Genomic DNA, 12405 nt, shown 5'->3' with positions numbered 1-12405 from the left:
TCATGTAGTCAAGGTCATCCACACCATCATTTTCTTTTTTTTTTGGAATCAAATACATAATGCAATGAACTACTGGTCACATAAATAAAATATTCTCATCACCTGAGAAGGTTAAATTAATCTTCATTTATTTTCTTGTCCAGTTCCAGCAGCTTTTAATTTTTATAATGCTATGTTATGACTTAGCTAAATTCATACTGAAGTTCTGACTGCCATCTTCTTCTTGATAGACACCTATGACCACACAAGGAATGGAATTCCAATTGGAATTCAGTGGAAGATGGGCATTGTTACATTTTGGATTACAAAGCACATCTTTGGACGTGGGAAAGGCAATGTTCTCTGTGAACATACTGCACACAAAGAAAGATTTCTCAGGGTTTGTTTGACAGCCAGTGACTTTGCATGCTTTGGAAAAAGAACTGGAAAGCAGGGACAGAAGGTCCCAGGTAAGCATTAAGGCTCCACCACTGCTCGAGGCTACAGATGTGCTTATATTAATCAGTGCCACTGACAACTGAAAACGAAACCCCACTTCCAGAGGTTGGGATTAGCCTCCAAGGCAGTTTTCACTTGCCCAGATCTTTGCTTTTTGGTTATTTGCTGCTACTGTTTTCTAGAAATTCATGTTAATGAATTCATTATGATTCAAGCTGCAAAACCTACGTAACGCCAGGAGTGCAGAGCACAGGGACTGCTGCTTGGATGTCTTGGACAACTTTTTGAGGGCTAAATTCCATGAGGGAACACTACACCCTTGATAACGCATGCATTGTGATCTGTGAGATTGTAAGTGCTTCAAATTATAAAATAAAGTGATGACTGAGCTCACAGGAAGCAGGATTAGATTCAACAAATGTAATTATCACCAATTTAATAACATTCTCTCTAACAAATCTGCCAAGTGCTACCATTCCAAATGCATGAGTGGAGTGTTCAGATGGTCAGCACCTGGGAGTATCGGGTTCCAGAAATCTCAATTAGTTAAATGAATTGCAAGTAATTAATTAATTAAGGTCTGGCTAACTTCATTCTCCCATCTTAAGGTGTTTAATTAGTTCTCACTTATCTTCTTGCATGTGCATGGTGGGGAGCAGTGATTGGATCCCTGTGTTTATACCATGAATCAAGGAACACTCCACAGGTTACAGAATTGTCAGAGAGGGAAGGGAACACAGATCCAAAAATAAGTACAGTCATTAAGTAAAAAAATCAGCAGTATACAGAGACATTTATACTTCACATTAAATACTGTCACAATCCATTATCCAGATGTGTGAAAAACCATTAAAGGAACAGCTCATTACCTTTGTATCCTTGTTCAGTCTCCCTGAGATCAATTTTAGTAATTGGTTTGAACTCGGTGTCCCACAACCGAATGCAGCCATCTCTCCCTCCAGTGGCAAAGCCTTCCTCACAAGCATACATACTAAAAATTCCAGCCTGTCAACCAACAGCATCCCAAGTTTTAAAGGTCTTCACAACAAATTTAAACACACAAAGCAAACGTTTTCAAACAGACTCTTGTTAAAGGCCAGAAACTGCTGGGCACAAAAGTGTTGCCCATCCAGAAAGCAAACCAGCAAACACAGCTTTTATTTCAAGTGCTCCACTTGAGTGGTTTATGTAAAAACCTTTGTGCAAATAGCAGTGATACAGCCTATCTGCAGAACTTCAAATTTGGGTTTGTTAATATTATGACAAGGACAATTGAATAACTAATGGAGCACTTAAAATAAAGAGTTACCCGGGATAAACAAAACCAAGCAAACAAGCAATACAAATATTCTTACAGGAGCAGAGGTGACTGAGACATTCTTTCATGAATTCAGCTCAGACATCGTTTGGAATCTGACAGGAACTGAAAGAGTGTCAATTCATTCTCTTTGTTGAAAACAAGGTTTTATTACAGTTTGAGTTTCTCCTTTGTTTTGAAAATGCCTCATGATTAGTGACTGTGCTGAACCACCTTGGAATAGCTCAAGGAATGCCTGCTGAGTCAGTATTTTATCAGGAAAACCTTGGTTAAGAGATAGGTTGAACTGCATGGAGATAAATACAATGGAGAGAAGACCTCCATTTCCAAAGTGGCCTTGTGCAATGTCTTAATAGATTAATATTTCTAATTATTAATTACACAGAGATTAGAAATTGGGCAAGAGATTGCATATCAGCCATGGCAAACTCCATAATTTATCACATTGTATACAGAGTGACTGTATTTAATTATTCTAATGAATCTAAATAAATTTCTGCTAATATACTGCAGGGCGTTATTGCTTGCCAAAGGCATTCCTGTGTTATTGCAGCTGCAGTTTCACAGTAGTTCCTCAGGTAAGATGTGTCACTGACTCCACTCTCTTTGCTTTCATAAATTAGGGGCTACTTCTACAAATAACCAGAACTCTGCTAAACACTTAGATCTCCTTTGAATCCTAATGAACTGTCACCATAACCAGTCTGGGGAGGTCAGAAAAAACATGCTATTTTTGCAGTGCTCTTCCTAGAACAAAACTATAGTGACAAGTGTTAGAAGTCGTATCACTCTGCTTAAGAAAATTGTCTTGCTTCCTTTTTTTTCCAAAAACCCCGCACTGGGATGCCATTACGCATAGTCATATTCCAAATAGGAGCAGTTCTCAAATACATCTGAAGTAAGACAAGGAAGTCCTACTGTGTCTTTATTGTAGCAACAACAGAGGCAAATTAATTACATTGGAGTGGTTAGTAATCTAACACAACCCTGTACATCCCCCTTTCACTCTGTAATTATGAGAGCTCCAGACTGGGGGTGGTGGTTTGTGGGTGTGTGTTACGAAAGCAATTGGAGTAAACTGTCTTGGAGTATGGCTGGAATGCAAACTCACAGATTCAACAGGTTTGCTCCACACTGAAGCTCTTCTGAAGAGTCAGACTCCAGTGTTGGGAATTTTAGTAATTCTATAATAATAGTAAAATTCTATTTAAGCCCAGATAATCTGCTTCCCAATTATTTTTAAGTAAACCGATAATAACCGAAGCTACTCAATCTGTGAAACTTTAGATTTAGAGACTTCATCTGACATTTGGTTTATTTGGTTAGATGGAGGCTATAAATATCAACAGTTCTGGCACTATCAGCTCAGCATCTGTTGGCAACACATACAACATTGCATCTAAGTTCTTAATTGCTGAATAGCCTCAGACATCCTTCTAACCCGAAATGGAAGGAAATCTTTGTAGCTAAGCCTTCAGGAAGTTTTTCAATTCAATGAACAGTTCCTTATCAAACAGACATGAAAGCACCACTTACACTGTGTGCTCCTTGAATTGTGCGGACCAAGTTGAGCCCTTTCCAAACATAGATGTCTCCATTTAAAGCCCCGGAGTAGGTGATGTCTTCTTTAGCGCAGGCTAAACACAGGATTGTTTGGAGATCTCCTGTTTTACCAAATATTCCTCTCTTTGCTGTCAGGGCATTTCCACACAATGTCCAAAACTGTGAAATGTAAATGGCAGATCAAGAGAAGTTTCTGCAGAATTTCTGGTTTTTCACATTAATGTGCAGATCTCAGACACACATCCTGACAGAGCAGTGCCTGGGCAGGCACTGAAGTGATTCCTTTGGTGCTATCAGAACACCCACCACTCCAAAGCCTGCCCATTTACCAAGGAAATATCCAGGCAAATGTAGTACATCTAAACCCAAACCAAATGATCAAACTGCTTAAGAGGGTGAGGTTCAATGCTGCCTCACTATAGCCACACTGCCTCTTCTCATTCTCTCACTGTCCTTCATCAGGTTTTGCTGGGAAATGCTGTCCAGACAAGTGCATGTTTTTAAACCCAAGAAAATCCCATTTTTCTTTTCTGCAAAACACAGCTACAGCACTGAAGCGATAAAATGCTTTATCTTACACCACCTGTGTGCTGGAGCAGACATTTCTGCCCTTCCCCAGTGCACTGAAAGAGTTCTGTCCCTCAAATATAGTCACAGTTACAGAGAAACCATCTGTTCCACGGGGACTGCAAACACTCGTACATGAGACAGCTCCCTGACTCCCAGAGTAACAGGTTCCCAAGGGTGGAATGGGGACTTGCTCAGCTGCCACACAGAAGTCATTAACATTCTGCAAAGAGGAATCTAAGACTGACTGGGGAGGAGGAAAAAAGTGAAGAAAACAGTTTGTCTCAGAAGGTTGTCTTTGGAGGAGAGCTAGAAATATCAGATGTTTGTTTCTGAATAAGAGAGCTTTTTTTGATTTAAATAAACAAGCAGAGAGGACAGTTTGTGTACTCAGTTGTCCCTCAAGGACCAGACCTTCTGGGGAAGGCAGAATAAAGAGACTATCAATGAGAGATAGCAAGAGAATTACTGAAATCTCCAGTCCTGTCAGCACCAGGACATTCTAGACACGTGCAGATACAGAACAGCAAATCCCTGGGGTGCGGCACAGCACAGTCTGTCAGTGGAGCCATCCCTGCTCTTCCATCCAGTGGACACTGGACAGACACAGGCAGAGACTGGACAGGAATAATGATGTGTCTGACATAGATTTATCACATCCATCTATTCCCATTTCTATTCATTTGCCTACAGCCAGATTTTTAGGTATTTTTCTAAAATTCTTTATTCCAGAAAATCCTTGGATCAAAGTTTTTTATTTCAGCTCCTTCTCTATTGTTAATTCAATTAAATTTTCCCTTTGCCTCTTAACATCAGCCAATTTAGAAGGCAGAGGGAATACTGCCCCCAGGGCTCTCATTCTGTGAGTAAAACAAACTCTCCTCCCTTCTGGTCAGCTGACGAAGGGTGGGAGAGCAGGCAGCAGTGTTAGAAGGGTGGAGGGAGGATCCTGAGCTCAGTGTGAGATTCCTTTGCTCCTGGGCTTTACCTCAGCTTCTAATCCCTGCTCAGCCAAATGAGCCAGCAGAACTGGATTGCTAAAGGCATAAACAGCACAATTCCTAAGCATTAGTCCCAATTCTCACAGTGATACTATTCCTTCAGAGCTGTTATTATCACATTCCCGCCGCTTTGTACTGAACAGCAAGTTCAGGCCTCTGCTGGAGCACCACTGGAGGGAAACAAGGAGTCACTTCCCCTCCATGCTGCATTTTTCCTATTTTTTGGCATTCCTTTATCTCTGTGTATCTACAGTGCCTGGTATTCTCTGTGTTCAGGGTGATTATGGCCATTTTAAACAGAAGACAGGTGCCAAAGACAGGTTTTGGAAAACAGCTTGTGGAACACAACAGATGGTATCAGTGCTGCCAAAACCACCCACAGTTGAAAGCAGTGGTGGTTTAAGGGCACGAGCTTCTCAGGAACCAGAACTAGAGATATTAACTGGTTTCCTAAACTTCTAGTTAAAGCTCTTCCCACCCCAGTCATGTGAAATAATTGCCATCTGTTAGGAATGTTTTTGAGGAGACTGGAGAAAAATAGAAACCTGAAGGGGATATTGGCAAACAAGGATTTGTTTCTAAGCTTTCCACAGGCATGAGAATGTTTTACCCTAAACATCTGATACATATTAGGTTTACATTTAAAACACTGCCATAAAGGGTGACTTAGAGGGAGCAAATAGTGGGGCACCAGAGTTTTCTCTCTGCAGGCCCTGCACACTTCTCAGTGGTGTTCCATGAGAAGCCCAAGAGCAGGTCATTCTGTTCACACTTTGTATCCTTGTTCCTCCTACAGCTGCTCAGTGACCCTTTGTGATGCTGGAAGAGGGAAACCACTAAAGGCTGAGACCATTAGGGTGGAATGGAGAGGGCAGAAGACCCAAAATTGTAAGTATATAATGAATGAAAATTACACCAAAGGATCTTCCCGACTTTCTTGTTCAGGGAATCTGCAGCTCAGGCACTGCTGAATGTCTCAACTGGCTTCAAACAAAACATTTTGCAAAATGTTCACAGCGTAAAGAAAGAAAAATATAAACTGTCCTATATTTCAAGTCCTCATCAGGTAAGAACCCAGATTTTTTTGTGCAAGTACTTTTTCCAAGTAAATAATGAAAGCTCTTTACCTTTATGTGTTTTACTCCACAGCTGACAATCCTGTTTGGCTGATATTGATCCCAGGAAATATCAAATATCTGTTAAGAAATACATTAAGCTGATATTTTAACCTATACAGTAATGGCATCTAGGTTCAGCTTGCTTTTACCAGTGCTTAGCCATAATTTCTGTTGAAACGTATTACTACAAGTGAAAGAGCACTCTTCAGGTAAATTTGGAACTCTCTGTAATCAAAGGTCAAGGCAAATATGGAGGGTTCCTCACAGAGTTCTGTCAACACACTTCATCCCTGACTCCACACTGCCAATCCATTCCAGCTCCAAGATGTTAATGAATAAACAATACTTACATAGGCATTCTTTCCACTCCCTCTTCTGTGCAAAAGCTCCTTTCTCTGGGTGGGAAAGTCAACTGGGACTAAGACTTTAGTACTTCTTGCCTGTCCTGGAGAATTCTGCTAATTCAGAACCTGATCTTGTACCTACTGAGGCCAGCAGCAAAACTTCCACACATGCAAAACTGGGAAGTGAATCAGTTCCGGAAGAGAAAATCTGAACAAGGACTAAGATGCTTTTTGTGTTGGGAACATGGCAATGTACTTTAATGTATGCATCCATGTGCTTTTAAATATGTCAGGCAGGTATTTTGCTTATGCTAAACCCGGTACAACATTCCCTAATCCTGAATAACATTCTAAATTCAAACCTGGTCAGTTCTCATCTTTATTTAAGTTATGATCCTTTACCTGAAGCTAACAGATATAAAAGAAATATTTATCCCAATTAAGTTTCTTCTACAGGCAACTGTCTTAAGGAAAAGTGAAAGGGATATAAGTAAATTTTCCCTCAGAATAAATTGTCTTTTTGACATACTCAGAGACAAGATGATCTTTAGCCATTGAGCTCCCATTTCACATCTCATATGAAGAGCTACAGATCACCCTACTCAGTGTGTAGGTACAACATATTTTCTCTCTAGGCTTACTAATAGTGCCTTGTGCTGGGTCTGGCACAATGAGAAGGAATAAATATCTTGTCCAGTATTTTACAAGCCAGGTAGAATGACCAAAATTACCTTTGCATTAACCTAACACAATCAAAAACTTATTTTTAAAACACCCATGCAGCTCCCAGACAAAATCCAGGAATGCTTCCATACAATTACCCTGTCAGAATGGCCTGTAGCTGTCGCCAGGAGCTTTCCCCTCTTCCAGTCCCAAATACACACTGTGTTTTTGGCATCCAGTCCCACGGAAGCCAAACGCTGAGGAAAAACAACAACAATCCAGTTAACAGGAAATCAACCCCAAATCACTTTGCTGTAGATCCCAGGATTATGTGCACAAATGGATTTTCCCACACATGACCTGGGTTTGAACCACATTCCAAAGGCAAAGACATTCACACTCAACATTTACTCACTGGAGAAAGCACTGAAATGTCTCATCTCTAAAAGGTCAGGTTATTGATTTCAGGCTACCAATGTTCCAAGCGAAATTCTTACCCTGAAATATCTGAGGTGCTTGGTTCAGGTGCGCACCTCTCTGGCACTTTGATTTATTAATCTGATAATAAAAGTGAAAGGGAAATAAAAGCTTTCACTATTTCCAACTCCTGCTTTGTTCATTATGCTCATTTTGTTGAGCTTTAGAACCAGAACTGGATGTACTTTTAATAATTACCTTTTATATAGCTTGGTGTATCAAATCACCAGTTAAAATAACTAATTCATTAACAACCAAGCTAAATTCAAGTTTTCTTGGTCATCAATTAAAAGAACTTAACTTTAACACTTTTCAATCTCAATAATGCAAGAAATAAAAAGAACAGAATAAAATGGAGGGGGAAATCTGGAAGGGAAAAAGCAGAGTGCATCCATCTCTGACATACCCAGAAGATCAGCAATTACTATGGAAGTTGTAGGTCTTTTCCCTTCCAGTGACTGTCCTCATTTTGTCCAACTTAACGTGAATTCCATTAAAAATGGGCTCAAACTTTCAGTAAGCAAATTGTTTAAAATCTGGAGCTGTCTGTGATAACACAAAAGGACTGAGCCACCAAAGAAAACAAGTGTCATTACCAGAAACTCCTCTGACATGCTGTATTAGAAAAAACATTGAATGCAATAAAACTCTTAACAACCATATAACAGAGAGAGAAAATAACTGTTCAGGCAGAACAGAAGGCTCCAGTTTTCATCCTGTAGCAATAATTCAGAGAGCAGGTACTCAAGGCCTTTTCATCCCATTCCTGAGTGTAAATCCACAGTGCACATTTTCCCTTTTGGGAGAGCCCCTCAACAGCCTCCGCATCAAGTGCAGTAGGTTCACACACCCTCTGCTGTCTTAACAGTTACAGTTTCCTGATTTAGAGGAATGAAAAGATGTTTTGGGACTTGGGTTTAATGGGAGCTGACAACAGGCATTATGCCAATGTAATACCTGCCTAGTGAATAATGCAGAACTTAACCACCGTCCCACCAGAAAACGCACTAAGCAATGTGGTGCTAATGAAAACAACAAAACAAAAACCATCCAAAATACCCTACTCGAGACCCCTCACCACCAGAAAAAACTATTTACAGACTTATACCACAAATTCCTCTGAGTCCAGTCTCCTTCCACTGGAATCAAAATACAGAGAGAGGAAATGAGCTGCTCCTAGAGGAACAGAATGTTTCCATGAGGCAGTCTGGATATGTTCTCAAATATTGTTGGGAGGAACAAGGTTCCCTTGGAGGGTTCACCTTGGGGGGGGGAGGGTAGAACTCTGTCAATGGGCTCTGACTCATAACAGAGTTGTGAAGGGAGAGTTAAAGAAGTTTGTACAGTGGAACAAAGAAATAAAATGATAGTTTTTGCAGGATTTAATAATATTTCCCCTTAAGAAACATAACCCTGTTATAGCTAGAACTCACAATGTGGATGGAGTTCTGTGCTTTAACATTACTCAAAATGTCCATAGAACTTAGAGTGCTGGAGCTGGTCAGTGTCACACCACTCCCAGCTGCAGGGCCACTGAGAAACTCCACTGGCCCAATGGCACTGAGGACACAGAAGAATCACACATCTGAGCCCTGCATCGATCAGCAGGCCAACAGTGGGAAATAGGAAATCAGACCTTCGGTACTGGTAATGGGACCTATTTTATATGTGGAGACAATGCCTATAAGTGGCTTCCTAAAGGTTCCTATTTCCAAGCACTATTAATGTCTCCCCGCAGGGCACTTTGGCAACAACCACAAAGAGGAGTTAGGGCCAAGAGAACATTTTCCATCTAAGGAGTGCAGGACAATCTCCAATTATACTCCTTTGATTTTGAAAGCAATTTAATTCAATGCTACAGTTGTTGCAACACTTTGTGCTGGAACATGAAGTATTGAGACTTGTCTGAAAGAGACAGTCTCAAGAGAAGGGGGGACTTGACAGACAACATGGAGGATAGAAATGCTCCATTCCCTTGAAACTGCAAAATAGAGTGTAACAACTAACTAGCCAACTAGATAAAAGCATATAAAAGACCCACAGGATAATAAAGGTAGCTGGAACCAGTGGATAAACAGAAAATGAGGAACCTGAGCGGGTTTTGTGGCAGTTGTGAAACAAGAAACACCAGTGCACACCCTAAGAGATGTTCAAGGCAAGGTCCTTACAATATTGGGGGCTCTCAGTGAGTACAAGCACCAGAGACCCCTTTAGACAAAGCTCTAGGACCACAAACGGAGCTCCAGTAAGGGGCAGAGGCATGGAAATTAGTTCTGGGGAAAATGGTGTTTATGTATTAGCTGGGAAATACATTGTAATATGTCTGATCAGGATGGAATAAATGACCTGTTGTAAAGTTCCATGACAGAGAGTCATGATTAGAGAAAAAAATCACTCCTCCAACTGTGTCCAGTGCTGGAATACAGAATGGCTGCTTTTTAAAACTTCAAATTGTGTTAGAAAGTTTATTCCCTTGCTGACTTTGGTATCAGCAGTGAAAACACTATGGGAAACTAAGAAGTATTTTGTATTTTCTTTTAACACAGGCCTGCTGAGGAAGGTCTCCTGCCGGCAGAAAAGTGATAAATGCTGAATTTCCTTTTTGGTAGAAACACACTTTTAGTTCTCCTTCTGGAAGGGAATTTGAATTCTATTCAGAGAATTCACAGAACTACCAGAAGAAAACAGCTGCCAAGTAGTTTAGGCACATCATTAAACAATTATTTAAAAATCTATACGGATTTGGAAGATCTGGCTAAAGAAGCCTAATGTTGCATTTCTAAATTTTTCATTAGGTGTGTATCAACTATGGCAGTGCCCTTCCCACTCCAGTAAAAAATATTTTTAAAAGCACATAAAAAGGGTTAATCTGAAATAACTCAGAGTAGAAATTGAACTGTGTAGTACTGATAAAATACTTCAGTATGAGGCACCTGATTTGTAGGTAATTCTGTGAAGGGGAGATGTTAATACTTTTAAGGACAAACTTCAGTTAACTCCTGATTGAAGACATTTTAATTGCAGGCAAAATGACAACTCCTCATTAAACATTTGAACAAAGTGCAGTTTCCCTCCTGCTAAATGGCAGCTCCTGCTCAGACAGAAAAAGCCCAGACTAAACGATGTATTTTTAAATAGCAACACTTTGCAAGAAATTCAGCTCCCATCAGGACTGCATTAAACACAGGTAAAACAAAATAGGAAGTTCACTCTGACCCTACTTGTCTCCAAAAGCTGTACTGAAGGTCTATAAAACAAAGGTAGCATTCAAGCACTCCCATGTGTATTGATCATCTCCATTTATTAGAAACAATAATGAAGCCTGTGCACACCGATCTGCGTTCTCCACCCCTTGGAACACGATGCCAGGGAAGCACTGCAGGAACGACTGTGCTGTCTCCGTGCAGGGTCAGCTCAAGTCTGGCCAGGAGGAATATTTCCCCACTAATTCATCCAAAAGGAACAGATATCCCAGAGTTTCTAGTTCAATAAGGGTAAATTAACTTGGCTCAGAGAGAGGTAGGGTGGCCCTGTGTTTGAGACCTGCACATGGCGCGGCAGTCGCACAGGAACGCACAAGGAGCCAAGCTGAATCCGTGGAGATCCCCTCTGGGAATGCAGCAGACTCACCCGGGCTTTGCTTCTGCGTACTTTTATTTAGGAAATGGACAGCTGGCGGAGTTAGCAGTGAAAAGAGTACAGCTCTTATTGCATCTACACCATACCTGACTGTTGCATTTATTTGTTTTTTGAGGCTGAAATGCAAATCTTCCCTGGCTTTTAACAGTCTTTGCATATAAAAGAAGGAAAGCTTTGCACTGGGAGGTGCAAGCAGTGTCTGCACAACCTGTTTTGCCCTGTCACAGACACCAGCTCCCTTGGGAATGCTGCATAACAAACCAGAACTGCCAGCAGCTCTGAGTTCCAAATACTCACAGACTTCCTACCGTGCCCTTTAATTCTGGCTCAGTGCAGCAGCTTCTCCTGCAAAGCCAGGAAGAGCAGCAAAAGCCAAGATGCATTATCCATATTCATGTTCTCCAGCACTGGTTGTTCTCCAGATAGAAGAGTGTTCAATGCAGTTTTTTATTTCCAGAATAAACTGCAACTTCCCAAGCACTTCCAGAAAGGGAATTGTCACTGTTCTGCAAGGTCAACCCGGGAGTGAGTTTGGGTTTTAATTACAGCAAGCACCCAGCAGGATCTTCAGGAAGGCCTCCACCTCAAACACCCTCTGGGCTCCTGACTCTTCATTCACATGAGGTGCTTAAATAGCTTTAAGAAAAAGTTTAACCACCAGTCTCACGAAGTTAAAAATGAGGGGAAAAATGAAAAGCATTTATTTCTGAATGAACAGTATCTTAAAAAAAATATTACACCATTAGAAATTTTGTTCTGTTGATCTGAGGGTTTTCTTGTCTGAGGTTTTTGGTATCAGCTAATCTAAGCATTCCTAAAAATACTTTAGCAAGTATTACATCAAGAAACTCACCAGGACAAAATTGTCATCAATAATGACAAAATTGCACAGCCAGATATTTATTTATAAAGCTCTGTGAAGTATTTCTCAGGTATATGTGAATTTTAGGTCTGTTTGCCTCCTACTTCACTCAAAACTGAAAGCTTTTAATACTGCCAGGGAGAAAAAAATCCTTGTGTTTAGCTGGGAACAGCCCACCATTTAGTTATACTTTAAATTTTGTCTCAAGGTATCATCTAGACTAATCCCATTGTACAATGCAACACTGTGTGTCCTAATGCCATTATTCAATTAAATTGCCTGTGCACCCCAGCCAAGGAGACTCTCCCAGCAGTGAAATTAGTGCAGCTCTTCTGCCAGAAAAGCTGCAGGGTTGTGAGGGCTTTGCCAGGAACTGATTTCTTGGGACAGCAGGTAACAAGTATATGGTGAAGCC

The 12405-nt window shown here is 40.7% G+C and overlaps 1 protein-coding gene across 2 annotated transcripts in view; it reads right to left on the bottom strand.

Moving 5' to 3' along the window:
• The window catches only part of EML6 (EMAP like 6), a gene marked incomplete at both ends in the record, with an annotated part of 86405 nt that overhangs the window by 48639 nt on the left and 25361 nt on the right, over positions 1 to 12405 (bottom strand). For both annotated transcript variants that reach the window (XM_082302609.1, XM_082302610.1), the window contains 4 exons: positions 1308 to 1443; positions 3293 to 3478; positions 6015 to 6083; positions 7171 to 7269. In XM_082302609.1, coding sequence (XP_082158735.1) covers positions 1308 to 1443; positions 3293 to 3478; positions 6015 to 6083; positions 7171 to 7269 — 490 coding nt within the window. The remainder of the gene's footprint in view (positions 1 to 1307; positions 1444 to 3292; positions 3479 to 6014; positions 6084 to 7170; positions 7270 to 12405) is intronic.

The sequence above is a fragment of the Coloeus monedula genome, assembly GCF_965178545.1.
Source record: "Coloeus monedula genome assembly, chromosome: 2".
NCBI classification, from domain to species: domain Eukaryota; kingdom Metazoa; phylum Chordata; class Aves; order Passeriformes; family Corvidae; genus Coloeus; species Coloeus monedula.
The sequence above is the reverse complement of the archived record's forward strand: the minus strand, read 5'-3'. Positions and strand labels throughout refer to the sequence as shown.